At 39.8% G+C, this 19,405-nt stretch overlaps 1 protein-coding gene across 4 annotated transcripts in view; it reads right to left on the reverse strand.

Annotated features, from left to right (window-relative positions):
* Positions 1-1,535: 1,535 nt before the first annotated feature.
* runx1 (RUNX family transcription factor 1) overlaps positions 1,536-19,405 on the reverse strand; it is a 29,041-nt gene continuing 11,171 nt past the window's right edge. The window contains exons 1-8 of one of the 4 annotated variants that reach the window (XM_008325279.3): positions 15,296-15,916; positions 13,373-13,524; positions 13,137-13,247; positions 11,116-11,272; positions 8,580-8,684; positions 7,416-7,619; positions 4,401-4,547; positions 1,536-4,237 (exon numbers count right to left, since the gene is read on the reverse strand). In XM_008325279.3, coding sequence (XP_008323501.1) covers positions 3,681-4,237; positions 4,401-4,547; positions 7,416-7,619; positions 8,580-8,684; positions 11,116-11,272; positions 13,137-13,247; positions 13,373-13,524; positions 15,296-15,323 — 1,461 coding nt within the window. In that variant the 5' untranslated portion in view covers positions 15,324-15,916 and the 3' untranslated portion in view covers positions 1,536-3,680. Of the gene's footprint in view, positions 4,238-4,400; positions 4,548-7,415; positions 7,620-8,579; positions 8,685-11,115; positions 11,273-13,136; positions 13,248-13,372; positions 13,525-15,295; positions 15,938-19,405 lie in introns of those variants that run through there. The other 3 variants (XM_017038836.2, XM_025062378.1, XM_025062377.1) reach the window with 3 other exon arrangements.

The following is a 19,405-nucleotide window of genomic DNA, read 5'->3' on the forward strand; positions in this document are numbered from 1 at the left end:
TGTTTTGCCCCGGTGTTTCTACAAGTTCTTACCCCGTGTGTTAATGCTCTTACCTGTGTTGTACTTAGATGTCCTTATCTTGTGTCGCACTACTCCTGCACTGCCTGCACTGCACTGTTCTATTCCCCCTTTCTCCCTCTATTTCTTACCTTATTCCCTGTAGTAGTATCGCATGCTGCTAGCACTGTGTGTTCTATGTTACCCTAGCGAGTCTACGGTCCCCCCATCCCAAGCATTTCATTGCATTGTAGACCATGTGTTGAAAGTGCATATGACAAATAAACCCAATCTTGAATCAATCTTGAATCTTGAATCTACTTAACCTGTGACAATCTGCGATAAGGAACAGTTGGAAGACATTACAAGATCGCAGGTACGTTATTTCTGTCATTTTGTCCACGTTCTACATTCTCTGTGTGTAAATGTTTGTATTAGTCAAATCATCAGTGGCTAAAACTGCCGTTCGTGTATTCATAACGAAATAGAAATCGATGGTTGCAAAAGTGCAGGGAATTGTTTGCAAAGTAGAGAACCACTGCTCTGATGTTTTACTTAAATTACGCTCTTGATTAGACGGTTGCAGGGAGCTTTTAGCAAAAGCAGACAGAGCGGTAGGTATGTAGTGCGCATATTATGATGATCAACATATATGTGAAAGTGACACACAGAGGCTTACATTGGATTTGTGTGTGACCTTACTCACAAGAACAGCACCTTATAAGTCTCAGGTTTTATTTTTTTATTTATATAAAAATAAATAAACAAGTCGTCTCCAGTCTGACATGACCTCCTCTGGTCGCCCTCACCTCCTCTGTCACAGTGATTAATTGGACATTATGTAAATTCTGACTCCCTGTTAATTTCCCCCACATGTGTCATCGCTTTTGGTCATCAATCACACCTGACGCGCGGTCCAACAGTGATGGCTGCTGTTTGGAAATCAATTTCCATCTCTGTTGCTGAAAGGCACAGAAGAGCGGGGTAGGTCCTTGAGCATAAAAAAGAGCGATATTTGTGCGATAACAAAATCACAGGGATTCCAAGAATCTGAACCATACAAAAACTTAGATTACCTCTTTTGTTCAACGTGCTTTTTTATGTCAAGTTACCGGACGTATACGTCCAAATGCTGTTTCACCACTAGATGTCAGTGTTGTGTTATTGGACCTTTTCACCTTGTCCTACAGGAGAGCACACTGCTAAAGCAGTACACATTCTGCAAAGACCAACAAAGAGTCTGGCGTAAGAAATATATTTAGATATTAGATTTAGTAGCAACAAAAACCTTAATAGGTAGTAGATTTAGTACGTAACTGATAAGATTTATTTCATTATTTTTTTTAATTTACATAAATGAAATAAAACCAGGGGTTGTTACACTTGAGCAAATTTCTTTTTGATAATGTAGCAAAAAGAAATATCAGACCAAAAACCAAATTTGTGGAAACATTGGTTTACTTTATAAAGATGCCATTTGAATATACAAATAGTTTTGAATGTAATAAAACAAATAAACAAAGACAATAAACACAAAAGTAAATAAAAATAGGTATTTATTAGAAAAAGGGGAAACAACTGTCAAACACCCTGCACATATTGACTACTATTTGCTACTATTTTACACATCACAACGTGCCAAGTATTTTTAAAGGATAGCAATTTGATGGTATGCACTTTAGCAAGGTAGAGCCTATATGTCTACAAAATGACAAATGTCCAATTTAAATGTGTACAAATGGTCTGGAATTAGAATTACAAAAATTCCATTAAGCTTCTAGGAATAGGTATTCTCTTAACAGGTCTTTCTAAAAAAGTATATATTTTTTTCTTGTGAGTCCTAGGGTAATATTGAACGCTTTTTGTGACACCATCACTTGTAGTTACATTAAAGATCAATTATGATTTATTGGTGATTATTTCTTATACTTTGTTTTGTTCCTTGGCAAACAGCTGCGTCATTCTTATTGGTTGTATTAGGACCAAATGAAACAAAATCATGTGTGTGTGTGTAGTGACCACGCAACAACAACAGTATTTTTCGCACAAGAATATTTATATAAATCACAAAACCAATGTGCACTGTCAATAATTTTAAAATAACTCTATGTGTGTGAGGGACAAAAGACACAGAATGAAAAAGAAAAATAATAAGAAAGTGATGTCATTTACAGCCATAGCTATATACAAAACGAATGATCACAAATTAACTGCCATTATGAGCAACATGCACGCTCACACACTCACACTCAATGCTACCAAAATGGTGTTGTGGGAATAAATTAACACATTACAAAACTTTTACTGTAACAGTTTCTCAGTGCAGTGATCTCATGAGTCATTGGTTCGTTAACCAGAAAATGAATCACATTGGAGTGACGTTGCTCAGAAAACATACCAACAACAATCATGTACACAGTACATGCGAGTTCCCACATATGCCCAACATTAGACATTTGAATGTTGGCCAATCTGTTTAAATTTTAATTGAAATTCCAGTCTCATCAGTGTCCACTTAAGAAAAAAACAAAACAGAAGAAGTGTGGTTTTATGAACCTTAATCTAGCTTTAGTAGCCTTAAAGAAAAGGTTTGGCTAACAGGCAGATATTGTAGGTTACCATTTTTTTAAGTAAAATTATTGAGCAGGCATGGATTTTATAATTAATCTTTTTTTGTTTGTTATTATCTTCACTGAGGCCACGTTTTTAGTTCAGTGTTTTCTCCTTGTTCTTTTAATAATCGTGCTGCTGATAATCATTTTACAATGTGAGCTAATACACAGCACACATGTTGTAAATGTGACAAGGCCAAACGTGTTCTTAGATTATGACAGTAGTCTTGTTTTGATAAATCTATCAATGCAAAAACTCCAAAACAAACCTGCTCAACACTACGGGTGAAACTCGGGGACAAAACTACATCAGAGACAAGGGAGCAGACACTACAGATCGTGCTTCAGAAACTCATAACCAACCTATCTGTGTATAACTGTGGAAATATCTCGTAGGTCAAATTAGGTTTATCATGTATTGAGAGATTATTTGTAGTCTTGATTTATTTGATTTTGAGGTTTGTTTTAATGGTGAAAATAAAAACACAAAACAGGTCACGATATTTTTGAAAAGGAAACCATCTGTTCATATCAACATTTGAAGAGAATAAAGTCATGTTAATATACAAATGAAGCTAAAAAGGATCAGTCCGATGCTGCTACATGCACTGTGTCAGTGTTAAACCAAAAAAACATTTTTTGGACTATTCTCTGTGTCCATCCCTGCTCCAGTCCTTCATTTCATAGAAACTTCTCAGTGTTAGCCAGTAGTCTGTTTTACCATAGGTTTCCTCCATTTAGCACCTGATCAAGTGATGACATTCTTTTCATAAGTGTGTCGTCACCCGGCCAGAGCTTGTCATCATAAATATATGTTGATAGTTGCCGTTTTGGCCTCTAATCACACATCAACCTCACTACAACGTTGGTCCCAGAAAAAATAAGACATTAAAAGTAAACAGGAGTTCCCTTTGTTCTGTCATAACGTTAAACTGATAACATCTTAATCTCCCATGGACCACAATGTGGGGATGATGGTGTATCTCTGTGATGGGCCTGAGCGACCTATGTTCATATTTCTATGGGTGTTAGATACGATTCAGATTTTCCTACTGAAGTACATTGGCCGTTTCAGTAAGGCCTCCACACAGCCTCAGCAGCTGCCATGTTTGTAGGGGAGCTACTGTGACTGGACTCCACCTCAACCCCAACTCCTTCATTCTGACTCGGTAAGGAAGGGTGCAAGAGTGAGGAGCCAGTCGAAGCATTGGTGCATGGTGGCAGGATTCTTGGTGGGGAGCGCGAGTCACTACCGCTGCCTCCTGCTCCTCCTCCAGCCATCATGGAGAACTGGTAGGATCCTGCTGCAGTGGAGTAGTAAAGGTGGTACGGTGAAGAAGTGGACTGGAAAGGCCCATTCTGAGCCTGGTGGGGGGTGTTGGCAGGGTATGGGGGAGGTAGGTAGGTGTGGTACCGCCCTGCTGGGGAGCTGGCCATGGCTGTAGCCATAGTTAAGCCAAGGGCACCATTAGAAACGGCGTTGTGGGAGGGAGCGTAGGTGAAGGCAGCCGCCGTTGGAGAGTAATGAACACGAGGATCGGGGAAGCGGGAGTCAGACAATGAGGGGAGAGAGGTGAAAGATCTTTCCAAGGTCATCCTGGGATCACTGAAGGCTGTGAGGTCAGGACCTGAGAGAGCATTGGGTTCAAGGGATTATAATCAAGTTTATCGACTCAATTTATTTCATGTGTGATATAAGATATCCTATCAATAAGATAGGAACGACATGTGAGCCCTGCTGGACTCCTCGTTATTCACCCCCTAGGGAAGTCATTTTTTTGTGTATGTTACCTGTGAGCCGTGAAGAGAGATCACTGAGTGAGGACCGGCCTGGCGATAGAGGGTTGGCGGAGTGAACAGAGGGTGTGGTTATTTGGCCCAGGTATGGATACGACTGGTCATAAGACCAGGAAGGAGACGACTGCATCTGTCTTGTATCTAAGTTAGAGAAAGAGAGAGAAATGCAGCTTAAATATTGATCTTTTCAAAGCACAGCAGTAGTTTTCATCAGAACAAATTACTCATGAAATATTTGTACATGAGTTTTAGTTTACTGGGTCATACAATTCACATCAAGGCTCCAGGAACTTGATTCAGTGTTTAATTAGCTTTAATTGCTGAAATGTGAATGTCTTCTGCAAGTACAAATGGCAAAAAAGTTAAGGTTTGAAATTACTTCAAACAAAAATTTAGTTTTCTTTTTTTTCCCAATATTTTCTATCCCTCCTAAAGACATGGATAGGATTGTTAGTTGGCAAAAATGTTTTGTGGTTTTTTCATGTTTTAAGTGAAAACACTCTAAAGTTTTTGTTTTGTTTTTTTGTTGGGAGGTACTGATTTTTTTAGGTTTTTATGGAACAATAAATTTGCTTAAATTGAAACATGATTTTGATCATAAAGCTCAAAAGACCCCATGGTGGCAGCTCTGAATTTCAAACGACAGCAAGAAGTCAAGTCTAAATGAAGGGAATTATACAAAGGTTAATGTCTCAGCTTTAATCAGTTCAAACGTAATATGGAGGAATAAAGGCTCAAGATGAGGAGGGTAAACGAAACAGAAGAAAGAGATGGAGGAGAGGAAGTAATTAACTTTTTGTGGGGGTGTGGATAGATGAAGGGGCTGAACTCAGTTGTGTGTTCGCGTGTGTGTGTGTGTTCTTTCATTCAATCCAGGCTTTTCCCCACAGTCTAATAAATGGCACTGATCATCCACAGACTTCAGACAAAAGAGTATATGCATGTGTGTGTGTTTGCATGTATGTGTATGTGAAGATAGACGAGGAAGCAAATTGTACACAGCAGCCAAGACGCCAACGAAGACTTTTTAAGTCTTGCCAAAAGCTCTCTCAAGCACTGACGAGTGTGCGTGCATGTGTGTGTGTTTGCATGTATGTGTATGTGAAGATAGACGAGGAAGCAAATTGTACACAGCAGCCAAGACGCCAACGAAGACTTTTTAAGTCTTGTCAAAAGCTCTCTCAAGCACTGACGAGTGTGCGTGCATGTGTGTGTGTTTGCATGTATGTGTATGTGAAGATAGACGAGGAAGCAAATTGTACACAGCAGCCAAGACGCCAGCGAAGACTTTTTAAGTCTGGCCAAAAGCTCTCTCAAGCACTCACGAGTGTGCGTGCATGTGTGTGTGTCTGTGTGTGGTGTATGCAGCTCGTGGGTGGGGTAGGCCAGGCCCTGTGCCAAGCCCCCTCCTATCCTGGCTCCTCTCCCCAGGCAGAGAGCACTAATATGGGCCAGAAGTCATGCAGTGGATGACTAGCTGATTTGGAAATAGTAGCAAACAGTCCATACAGTAGTGTTTTCAGTCTGGTGGTAATATAAAAACCAATAGCATTAACATGTGTTTGGGTCAAAATCGACGAACGCACATGTAGCCCTGAGCTATCAAGCAAAACAGGTACTCGCCGTAAAACCAAAACACACATATATTTGGTCATACACATTTTTGTTCACAGGAGCACTTCCTGCCAGCTGACTCTCATTTCCCCCTTAAAGCTGAAGCTAATTTTGCTTCCTTAAATGACACACACACATGTTCAGTGTAGGAAAACTCAATTCTTTCCCCTGCAACACAACAACACCATGCGTAAGTCACAGCGTCACTGAGGCCAAAGAGGAACAGATACTATCCTGTGGTGCCACAGTAATACACTCTCGTTCAAACAAACACACACACACAAAGACACAGCAAAGACCACAACAGATTTCAGTAAAACCACAGAGAGGAAGAAGATGACTGCACCAGTTTGGGAGTTTGGGAAGAAAGGCACAGCTCTGCTTGGTGGTATGGTGTATAACCGAGACCACCGGTGAAGCACTAACAGGAGTGTGGTCTGATGTCACCACACATTACAATCATAAGATGAATGGACGTGGTTTTCAGAAAAAGAGAAGAGAAACAGAAACTAAGAAGGGCCGGTAGCCTCACATAATGTGGCATTAAAGGTAGAGATGTCTGAGTTTCTTAATAATTACAATTACTGCTGTAGCTGAAGAGCTAATGTCACTAATTACGACGTAATTGAATTACCTCTGTGAATATTAAAAAAAACTTAAATAATAAATAATGTACTAGGGTTTAAAGGTCCTCGCACAGGATCAGTAAACATGGTTACCAAGAGAACATTTATGGCATTAAAAAAAAAGAAACAGCCTCCAAATGTTTCTTGTGGAAACAAATGGGACACATTGTAACAATGTGCCCTGGTAAGGTATACAGTTGACTGATGTAAAATTTTAGTGAATCTGTAGCTGGACTATTACGTCCAACTGGGTTTTCATTGTAGACCAGATGTCTTTTGCCCACGGTAGTTTGTTTTGGATTATTGCCTATGACCTCAGTTATTAAAAAGTTGTATCACTGTGTTAGTCCCAGGGTTGCTCAAAACAATAAATGTGTATTAATTTACATTTTGTTGGCTAAACTAAACTAGTTAAGCCAATAGTGGAATGTCAAATATTAGCCCTCGAAAAAAACCAACATAAAGTAAGCGTCAAATATAAGTAGTATAGCCCCAATGGCAACCTCTATATATATATATCTATATATATATTTCAAAAGCTTAGAATTGGCTGAAAACCAAGTTAAAATGGATTTTTTTTAAGAATCTGAACTTAGATAAATAGATAAATAGATAGATAGATAGATAGATAGATAGATAGATAGATAGATAGATAGATAGATAGATAGATAGATGGATGGATAGAACCTATATGTCTCTGGATGGATCTCTACCTACGATGTGTTTTGTGTTTTCTCTTACAACAAATGGCATAATTCAGGGCTCTTACCAGCCGTTATCTGAGTGTGTGTGGGACTTGAGAAAGGGGCCGAGTTGAGAGCCGCAGCTTGGCGAGCACTGGCTGAGGGCTGATGGTGATGATGGTGAGGCGGCGTCAGTCTCATAGAAGTCCGCCTCAGCTGTTCCAGCTCTGTTAGCCTCTCGGAGAACGCCAGGGAGCCTGGTTTGACCTCCTCCATTTTTTGACGATGACCTGCAGTCACATTGGCACGTTCTCTCAATCATGCCTTTGATCAGGGTTTTCCCAAAACAAAAAACTCAGTACAGACACGGTTTGCCACGCAGAGACGTTTTGTTGGCAGATTACTTCATGCCTGTAATCTGATTACATAATCCAAGGATCAATGCAAGAGTCACAAAGCAAAACAGTGACTATGAATAATGTTCAGACAAACAGCAGCCAGAGTCTGTGTGAATTTGGTGATGGGCGCCACACAGGCAACGCAGTGTGAGTGTGTGCGGTGGTCTGTCACTCTGTCTGTGATGTTGGCTGCACATCAAAGCTGCGAGACTCAGCTCCAGTTACAGGCACTTCCTCCCAATGGGGGAAGTTTGCATGAATGTGTGTGTGTGTGTGTATGCATGTGAGTGTGTATGTGTGGGCGACTCCTGAGACGAGTGACAGTTATTAACAGCTGAGCTGAACTGGCGAGAGAGTCGTCCTTTCTTACCGTCACCTGGTGTCTCTTCTTGTTCTGCTGACTTCAGTGCAATTTATATTATTTATAATATAATATTATATTTATTTGAAACATATACATTTCTTTGGGAAAAAAAAATCTGTGCTCTCAGCCTCCATGTGTTTCATCATACTGTTTTTGCGAAAGGAACTCAGAGTTGCTTACTCAATCAAGTTCCTGAGTGAGTCATTCAGATTTGACTTAGCCTCTTCAACTGCTTAACACATACATTACTTTAAATATCATTTTAATTAAAGTTGTTAACTGAGACACAGAGTTAGAAATATTTTTTTTCAGAATGTACCAATAAGGTGTAGCTTTCAAGACTACGGTGTTAGACAGAGGTTGATGAGAGGTCCATGCTTGGAACAGCAAGAAGGGACCTACGTTTGATCCCTGTGGGACTCCATTGTCATAAAATGGATTATAAAGAAGTAAAATTCAAACTGTCTGCAGTCTGCAGAATAACTTACGTCGGGGCTCTCTGGGACCATCCACTGTAATTTTAATCGCTCTCTGGTAGGTGGCCACTTGAGGGGGGTTGGTGAACACTGTGATAGTCAGAGTGAAGCTCTTTCCTAAGAGGCAAGGAAAAAAAACAAATGTGGTAAAGCAGGGGAATGATTTATTGATATTAATCTACATTCCTTCATACAACTGTTTTCCCCTTCTATTGTCGGAACAGCAGGCAGATGTAAGTGTTTCACACCTATTTTTATTGAGCGATGTTTTTTTTATTTAACCTGAGGTGCTTCAATGAAAAAAAAACTTTTTTCTCTACAGTATGTGTAAATGACAAAGTGAGTATTGACAGTGAAAAAAAAACAAAAACAAAAAATAGATTAGCATTGGGATTATTGGACATACAGTGTAGGTTTACTCTCCAGTGGGTTAGAAAATGTAATCTGATTTATTTCTCAAAATAATTCACAATTATTCTTAAAAAAAGAATAGATTAAAAAAACGGGTGACAACAGGGTGACTTTATATGGTCACCCTGTTGCTTGGAAGAAATGACACTTATATTTCATCTTGTTAACGTCATGCTCACAAATGGTCTCCTGCGCACTAACTCTGACACTGCTGTGTTGCAGGAAATGACAGCTGCAAGTGTCATTCGGGGAATTTAGTCGTTTTTGAGATAATAGATAATGACTTTTTTCATTTACAACACATTTCTGTGAAACAGATCAGGCTGAGCAACCCAACAGTTGGCTGTATTCTGGATGAAAGTTTGTGTGTATAAGATGGTGAGTGGCCTGTCCGTAGCACTGGAAGTACTACTCATTCAACACTACACTTGCTGTACACGTATACACGCATACAATTGCAGACCACCACTGCAGGCTGAACCACATGGAGACAGTTGGCTGCAGACCCACAATATGCCAGTGACGCCAGGAGTTCCTCTGACTTCTCCCCTGCTGTACACTGTTTGGATTAACAGTGGCTGCTAAAACACAATATTTGTGTGTGAAATAGGGACATTGAATCAGTCGTGGGATTGAAAACCGTCACAGGACTTTGACTCCTCCCGGTCGCACGCAGACACACACACACACAGAAAAACCACCAGTCAAACCACGAAACCACTCACTGCCTTCAGGAAAGCAGGACTAACCACTTCCCACATGAGGGTTTAATGACAGTCAAAATTTTGAAAATCTCTGCCACACATGTGAGCTGATGTGGCTCATGGCTTTACCACTATGATAAGTTACAGCAGAACCAGCAGTTTATCCGTTCTACATGTATTGCATCCTATAATAATAATGTGATAGAGCAGTGGTACCCAAATATATGTATGTATGTATATGTGTGTGTATATATATATATATAGATATATATATATACACACACACACACATATATACACACATATATATATATATACACACATATATATATATATATGTGTGTGTGTGCGTGTGTGTGTGTGTGTATATGTATGTACAATGTGCACTGCAGTAAAACAAGTCTTGGAACCCTTTTTTCTCATCTTAAAATACGATTACGGGAGATGCGTGGACGCCCATTGTTCTCTGAGCTAGAACATTTGCATGGTAACATATTCCCACAACTTATTTGAATTTCACTGTACACCCATTATTCATATTCTAGTCTAATTTTCAAGTAAGGCAGGGTGTTTAAAAAACAAAATTAAACATATTGACAGCTAGTCCTGCGTGACATTCAGCCCTGGGAGCATGTGTTGTTTGTGAATACACAGCACACATATACTGTGTGTGTGTGTGTGTGTGTGTGCGCATGTGTGTGTCTGTGTGCATTCGTGAGTGTGTGTACAGTTTGTGTACACAGGACTGGTGTTTTAAATAGATAAGTTTGGACATTTGCCTGCAACTGACTGAGAGTAACTGTGGTGTACTGTGTCCGTGAACACTGGGATACTGTTATTATTCACATGTACTTCCCCTAATTCATCTACGCTCTATCGTGTATAACACAGTTGTCAAATTTGATCCAATGTTAAGCAGGATTTGTACAAATGTTAAATCCAGAAGTTTGGCCACCTCAGAAATGTGGTTCAAAAGGTTTGGCTTTGAACCTAAAGCGTAATATAAAAGGCAAAATGACAGAAGAAGAATTTTGTGTTTTTTTAACCACAATCTTGTTGGATTAAATAGATGTTATGATTTATATGGCAAAGCTTAAAAAAGAAAAGAAATGAGAAAAAAAAAAAAACAAGTGTCTGTGATGGCAGGTGTGGATCTGTATATTCAGAGTTACCATTAATTGTATTGGATCCATGGACCTTTTTTTACTGCACAAATTACAAAAATGGCAAAGCAGACGTGGAGTCTGACTGGCCTTCCTGCAGTTCATACCTCATTGCTGTTTAAAAAGGTCAGGCTCATCCCATAGAATCAGAGAATTAGACAGTGTGGACCAGAGAATGGTAAACAGACTGACTTTTGAATTTTTTGCCCGTTATTATTTCTGGTGGTGGGTTTGTCCAGTAGACAATTTTATATTAAAACGAGTGTTCACCTCTTCCACTGCGGCCGACAAAGCGCAGGTCGTTGAATCTGGCCACTTGGCTCTTGATGGCGGCTGTGGCGTTCCGCAGCTCTGCCGAATAATTCTCATCATTTCCCGCCATAACTGTTACCAAGGTGCCGTCAGGGATTTCGCCCAGAGCCACCACCTTATGGTGCAGAAAAGGAGAGAAGGCAGAAGGAGATTTTCATCAGGAATCGTTTTTGACAAGTGGCTTGAATCTCCGGCTGAACTGTTTTCAGTGAGAGTCAGGTGTAGGGACCGTGCACGGTGTCACAGGACCTGACTGAGGGCCAGTGTTTAGGAGAACCACATCAAAAACTGACGCTTAAAAGAAAAAGATTAACTACAGCAGATATAAAAATAAAAATATGTCATGCAGGTCATATTCAAGGGAAGCATGGCCAGCTTCTACGCAAATCAGGAGAATAAGGCAAGTCTATTTTCATATCACAAACACAGTGTGCCTTCAGACAGACACGCACACTACGGGCAACTGCAGAAGTAAGAAACTGGAGCTTATAGTCCACAAAAAACAAACACAATTCTACTATAGAAACAATGCTGAATTTTTTAATTAACACGTAACCTTTGGGTCTTTCTTTATATAAAGTTGCATCCAGTGACATTAGATTAAATGTACATACATATTGAATATATGATACAAGCCCGACTTCCAAAAATGTTGATGTACCTTCCTAAAATTCATCCGACCTGCAGCACCATTAAATAAATGGGATGTAGGAAATTTAACCACATGGTCACGTTCACCTTTTTATTTAATTCGGACACTTCTGGCCCATTTATCTTCCTGCTCTATGTCAAGCCCAGAGTACATCCACTGTCTGAGGCAGGTTTCTCCTCAGAACACATTCTCACTACGCAGTTAACATGGGGTTCATGCAATAAAAGCAGATCGTGAATATGGAATGCCTGAAGTGTGAAGATTGCATTTTACAATTTCGTAAATTTAAAATACGCATATGCTTCATACATGTGGTCTACAGTGTTATCCAATGCGAAACATAAAATATACTTCATTAATGCTAACGTCACACTCCACTCCTGGCTCTGTCTGCAGACACAGCCGCACATGGACGTTGGATTACAGACAACACATGTACTTGTTGCTCCATATATGTCAACTAAATAACCTGCTCATCCAGATATATCCAGACAATCTCATGTCTGTCTCAGCTCCACTGCAGTGATGCCGGCAGGACACAGTGACTACAGCGTCATACCTCCAACATACACCAGTGAAAGAAAAATACATATCTCAGGAAATACCGGCTGTGTTACCGCGTGTGTTTTTACGTGTTGTCGTATTTGTGCCAATGCATGCAGTGTACTGTTACTGTGCACATTTGTGTTTTTGTGTGTGTTTGTGTCTTCAAGTGCGCAGTGTAACAGTCATCCATTATCAGCAAGAGGCAGTGACATCCGTTCATGACACTCCATAATGATGCATAATGCAGCATCTTACTCTCACACACACACGCACACACACGCACATACACGCACGCACACTCAGGCATGAATGTCCAAACAGTAATGCATAAAACTCAATAAGTCAATCAATCTCTGGTGTGTTCTGTGGCTAAAAGCTGCTTTTCCACAAATGCATTTTGTGTCAAAGTGCAGAAGAGACATCAACACACACACACACAACAAGACACACCAACAGAGCTATACGTATGTCACAGCTGGTTGCTGCTGATTGTTTTATAATAATAATAATAATAATAATAATAATAATAATAATAATAATAATAGTCACAGTTATTAATACCGTCATTCTTTTTTTATTGTAATATTTCTACACGCTGATACATGTAGTAAATCTGAAGGAATTCAGACAGAAATGTGACCATTTTAGCTTTGATAACGGCAGCATCCATGAGTTTACTTTTGGTGTGTGCCATGATTTCAATGATTTTTTTGTGCCAGTGTTTATGTATCCAATGACGATTAGGTCAACGTTCTCAGGTAGCTTTATTTGACAAACTTACCTTAAAAGCGATGGGTAGAGTCTTGTTACATCGCCAGTGTGTCGGCAGCACGGAGCAGAGGAAGTTGGGGCTGTCGGTCTTCACCAGCTCTCCAGGATGATCCGAGATCACCTGCACAAAGTCACAGAGAGACTCTTCAGATACAGCTGGGGGTCGGAGGGGTCAGAGGGGGTCATCACAGGAGTTTTTCAAAAGGGCTTTATTTCGTGAGTCATTCTAAAGTGCCTCATACGTACCTCCACCATGCCTCGTTCTGCAATGCGCAATTTGCCCACCAGGGCAGCACCACCTGCAGCCTCTTGGGCCCCCAGGGGCAAAGCCTCAGCCATCTTCCCTCCAGAGCCGAGCGTGGTGGAGGGGGGCGTGTAACGCCGGCCAGGGGCAGGGTCTGAAAGAGAACAGATGCACAACAAGTTACATTTTTATTTATATATATATATATTAAAAAAAACAAACACCTCAGAGAACAGTGGAGTAAAGAGGTAAATGCCATTATCTGTCATTTGAAGCTTAACTCTGTTATAAGAACACGAACAAACAAAAGAACTGTAACATGCAAATCAACCCACACAGACTCACACTCACATAGCACACGATGATACACACTGACTTGAATACCAAAGTGTGTAGTCATGACTCTAAAAGTGAGCAGCAACAGTGGAAACAACTTTCAACAGAAAACTGAGGATGTTCATGGATCTAAGGACAATTCAGTAATTTTATAAAAAAAGCTGTGAATTAATGTAATCTTCGAATAAGGTGAAAAATAGAAAAGCAGCAGGTGAAAATTAATAACAAATATAAAAAAAACAGCAAATGTGAAATTAGGGAGTAAAAATGTCAACAAAAATCCTGTTGTTGGACAGACAGATGTGAGCTGTCTGTCATATCGATGGCTCCACAGCTTTGTCACTCAGCCAAAAGCCGCGGTTGAAGCCACACGCTGGTGGTTTGCAGTTTAGTTTACAGTTGGAAGTGGTTTTTGACAGCAGAGCCAACACACACACACACACACACCTACACACACTTGCATTCAATATTTTCATTTAACAAAGTTTTCCACTGAATTTTCTAACTGAAGTTATAATGATTACCAAAAAGACATCGTCTCATCTTCGTCCAAACACCAAATCTCTTTCAAATTTTTGTGTCCTTAGATACTTTAATTCTGGAGGTATTTCAAATGTTTCGCCTTGGAAATCAAGTGTGTGAGGACAGTGGATTACCATATTCTTGCCCAGACTCAGACTCATAAAATCAAATCTAATAATAACTCCCCCCAAAAACACCAGTTTTTTATTTTAGAATATTTACACCACCAACAAAGAGTGGACTTATATTTGTTTTGTTTTTTGTGATCTAACAAACCATTGTTCAGTGTCAGTCTTACTCTGAGGCCAGTGCACAGATTCTTTTTTCCTCTAAATTTTCCCAATATTGTTGACATCACAAAATCTATTATGATAATCATGAAGAGCAGCTTTTCGCTCTGAGTGGAACTGAGATTACTATCGTTTTCCTAAAAATGTTTATTTTCTTATTTTTATTCTTAAAAATAATTCTGCCGTAGGTTTAGTTTCAGACCAGGAGACGCTCAGTTTGGACTCATATTTGTCTGGTAGCACAGTGTAGGTTCTATAGAAATGACAAAAATACAGTTTTTATATAACACATCTATGGCTCCTCTAGTTCTGAAAGTTGACTAGATAAATAAATAAATCAAGTGTTAGTTGTTAGTTATTTAAAATGACAGGAACAACCTAAAAATATTTTTATAAATGGGGAAAAATGTAGTCAATTTAATTTGAGTTTAATCAATTTAAAAATGATGGTAAAGTATGATTGGGAATTAAGAAGGAAAATATTTAAAAAGTAAGTTTTATATTTTTATATTCTTTCTTTCTTTCTTTCTTTCTTTCTTTCTTTGTGCAGATCAAAAGATCTACTAAACCATCAGGGTCTGGAGATGAAGATGACTCTGACGCACGCGACGCCTAGAGACTAGTGTATGTCAAATCCGCTCTGAAATCCACGCGTTATTAAAAAACCAAAGACACAATCGATTAATCACCAAGGTTTGTGAAAATGTGTCCCTGTAAAAATCAACCAGAATCAAAACATGGTAAAAATGGCAAAGTTGCAGCACCACGGACCCGTACCGTATTTTGCGTCCCACAGAAACACCATTTGTGCGCCTCGGTGCGTCCTCAGACACACGAGTTTCACTTCGAAGCCGCTTTTCCTTTTTTTCACTCCTCTCGCTTTAGACTAGATCTCCAGACGCCTGTCTTCCACTGTGACCAGGTTCTACACTTCAGATTTCATCTATGTCCCCTGCGTGCGGTGCGTTCTTCAGACGCGCGACGGTCTCCGGTTCTTGAGCGCAAAGGCGCGTCACGACACAGTGTCCGAGACAGGGGTTCTGACAGTGTTTAGCTTCTCCTCTCCACCTCCACCTCTGTGCGGCTTAAGTCACTTGAAGATGTCCTTTTGGAAATTGTCTTCAGATTTCCTTGTGCTTCAAGTTCAGGCTCCACGCGTTGAGGGACAATAATGAAAACGTAGTCAAAGATGAAAAAAGAAAAAGAACTTTTTAAGGAATCCCGAACTCTTCTCTTTCTAACTCAGTGACTCAGACTCGCTCACTGTGTCCTAAGCCTATCTCTCTCTACCCTCACGTCTTCATGAGTGGACATGCCCACGAGCAGCCCAGCCTTTTACTGCCACAACTCTGGATTTGCATCTCATCCGCGCAGCGCTCCGTCCACAGCTCTCAGCCAATAGCGAGTCATGCCGCCGCATGTGGCAGGAAGTGCAACGACCAATCAGACTTGCGTCCGTCCGAGGGAGGGCGGGGTCAAGATGAGACAAAATTGGGGAAGAGAGCAAAACTGCACTTCCTCTTGCGCACTATTCACTCACCAATAAAAGTGATGATATAATATTTTAATTCAACAGGAAACGGTTTTTCGCTGGTAAAACTTTTTTCCCAAACATTCCCCAGTGTTTTTTCCTCTTCCTTCTTATTCTGGCGACTGTATTCCATTTGCATCATCTATCTAATCATCGTCTATAAACAACACAAACTAATTTAATACCCTCTTACTCCAAACTCTCTGATTTCCATTTTGCTGTCATTAATCAGCTCACACATTGACTGTAACTGAACCCCCCCTGCAACAAGAGCTGGATGCCATTACCATAAATAGACAATAGGGGGCAGTAGGTTATTTATGTCCCCAAACTGAAGAAACACCAGCGTCACCGCCAGCAACATGGATCAAGTGTTTTCTAAATTAAATATAGTAGCATTCATCATTAGGGACAAATCATTTGATCAAAATTGTTTTTCAAGTAAAGTTGTTCATTTAAGATATTTCACGTATTGTGTATTTTTTGTCATTCATTTTTTCACATTTCTGTGGTATTTTCTAAAATCTGAAATATCTATTTTGAAATGGCTCAGAAGAGTTTGTCCAGCAGCAAACCCACAGTTCAGAAATATTGCCTATGAGTGCCTTCTGTCAGAGGAGATTTATATGAGATGTCAGTCTGCTGCTGTGTGCAGACGGTGTAGCCAATTAAAAAAAAAAGAATTGTAAATATTTCATGCTCCCATACTGGACAAAGATGCACACGATTGGAGCTCTATCTATCTATCTATCTCAAATATCTATTAATTACTTCAGTAAACTGTGGAATAATGTGTTATTTTTAAAACATGAGGAAGAGGAAGGGAGAGAAGGGGGATGACTGCAGCGATGGGAGAAAAGCAGCGAGAGAATGCAGAGAAAAGGAAAGAACAGAGTGGAGCGGAGTTGGATTTCACCAAGCGAGCATTTCCCACCGAGCCGCTGGTAACACGAGCAGCTCAGTGTCCTCTGATCCATAATCAATACGCAGTCCCCAATCAAATATCAAAGTTATTGATAATACCCTGGTTTCTGTGGAAAAAAGCCACATCATGAGCAGCTGGTTTAAACAGATATTATTATATTAATAATGATGATAATAATAATAAATGACAAAAGATAAGAAGAGAGAGTGTATTTGGTCTATTTAATTTAATACGGTCCTCTGGTTTATTATTTTTATTATTATTATTATTAAAACAAAACTGAAAAGTTAAAAATGAATTGTGAAAACATACTGCACACAAACTCCCATCTCCCGCCCAACATGTGACACTGTGTGCTTTTAAATACTGTAACTGATACTGAAAACAATTTGGCATAAAAACATAAAATGTGTTTATTCAATATAAATACCTTACAGTCAAATACTGGCCAAAAAAAAAAAAAAAAAAAAACCAAAATCAGAAAAATATGCAGTGACTCAATGAATTCCCAGATCTACTTCCTGGAAAAGACTGGAGCCAAAACTCTACCTCGCACTAGTCTGACCAGTCTGTTAGGTGAACCACAAAGATGTCAAACTGCCAGTTTATTTCAACCCCTCCAACATGAAAAAAAACAAACAAATTAACCCGAACACGTTTGTAAAAAAATGTCAAAAATTAAGTCAGGTTAATGCCAGGTTGGTAAAAAAGTGTCACTTTTTCTCAACACTAGTGAAAACAGTTGCATGAACAAGGCAGAAATAATGACAGTGATGTTTTCAGAACAATTAGCTGTGGAGCTGGCTTTTCTCATCAGGTACGTGACCCAAGATGCAGCTGAGGAGCCGAAGATGACTCGTGGTTTACGTTCTATGTCGGGGTGCAGCAGGGAAAAACTACTGGAGATAAAAGTCCAGGCCAAAGAAATGAGTAGGGAAGAAGAGGGAAATACCACTCCTAATACTATTACTACAGTACTACCAGCCAAGGTCAGGAGGAAGAGGAGGTGAAGATGGAGGAGAGGATTCAGCCAGGCTTCAATCACTCTCTTCACTGTCAACACAGCCAGGAGCTTCTCCCTCCTCCTTAATGCCAAGCTTCCTGCTGCCAATTCTATGAAGAGCAGCAGGTGAACGTTTCACAGACTTTACCATCATTTCTTCCTACATTTATGTTCAGAATGATGAGACATTCATCATCTTTACTGAACATGAAGATTTCATCTTAAAAAATCTTTGCAAACGGACTTTTTTCTATTCCTATCACTTCTTTTAACATTGTATTTACAGCCCCGTTTATCCACTCTCTCACTTCTCTCTCGTCTCCCCTCCTCTCCCTCTTTCTGTCTCTGTCTCTGTGCCATCGGCGGTTTGTCCGTGGCGTCCACCGAGTTCAGGCCACCCTGAGGGCAATGACCGTGGCATGGCACGAATCAATGCCACACACACACGCTCCATGCATAAGGAAGCAATCAATACAGAGAAGAGGAGACCCAGTCTGAGGAAAAGGAGACATCCTCCTATTTTATTTCTCAGTTGGTCCAATTCCTTTTTCTTGATTTTTCAGGGTTTCTATGCGTTCCTTTTAATTATGATGTCATTGTTATCTAATGATATTATATACAGCGTGAGCAGTGGCAACGTCCATGCATATCACTTATGGTTCCATTCAATTAAAATTAGTAACACCACTGGATAAAATGCAGTCCTTAACCAGTACAGAGTCTCCTCATATATTCTTCTTACATTTTGCTAAAAATTGAACTGAAAAGTCTTTTCTTTTATAAATCTCATTATATATCTATTGATCGATTTCATTCTGTAACTTGCAAATGTTTTTCCTTGAACTAAGTCAGAAGCCTTTCTCCCATCAAAGGCTGAGGGTTTGAGAAAATAATTTTAGTTTTAAATCCTGTTCTGGTAAAGTCATTTTCAATTGAAAGGTTAGATGGAGGGGGCCTGGTTTCAAGGATGTGGTTAATTGGGAGAGGTTAATGAGAGAAACGACTTTTACCTCCCTGCTAAGAACATGGTTTCAGTTTGTGTTTTTCTGGGGTTAGTTTTCTGGTTTCAACTTGTTCCTATTGATAAAGAACAGGTGAAAAACTCAACTGAACTGAGGAGAGGGTTCTGGTCTAAAATCCAAATGTATGTCCTACACTGTAGGAGTGTAGGAGTTGTACTTTGTGTAGTTTTAGAACACGTGTGGAGACTGAAGCCTGATTTAAGGCTAACTTCTGGATGTTTTTTAGTGGTTGTATTGATGATATTAGGGCATCAGAGGTGACTGAAAGGTTCCAAAATTAACTACATAAATGGAGTGGGGCTGACGTGGCGGCCCATGTGCACACACACAAACACCCACGCACACACACACAATAGAGAACGCTGTAAAGTAGATGAGTCAGTTTGTTGGCTCAGTAGATTTGTAT

Source organism: Cynoglossus semilaevis, chromosome 14 (assembly GCF_000523025.1).
Source record: "Cynoglossus semilaevis isolate Cse_v1.0 chromosome 14, Cse_v1.0, whole genome shotgun sequence".
NCBI lineage: Eukaryota > Metazoa > Chordata > Actinopteri > Pleuronectiformes > Cynoglossidae > Cynoglossus > Cynoglossus semilaevis.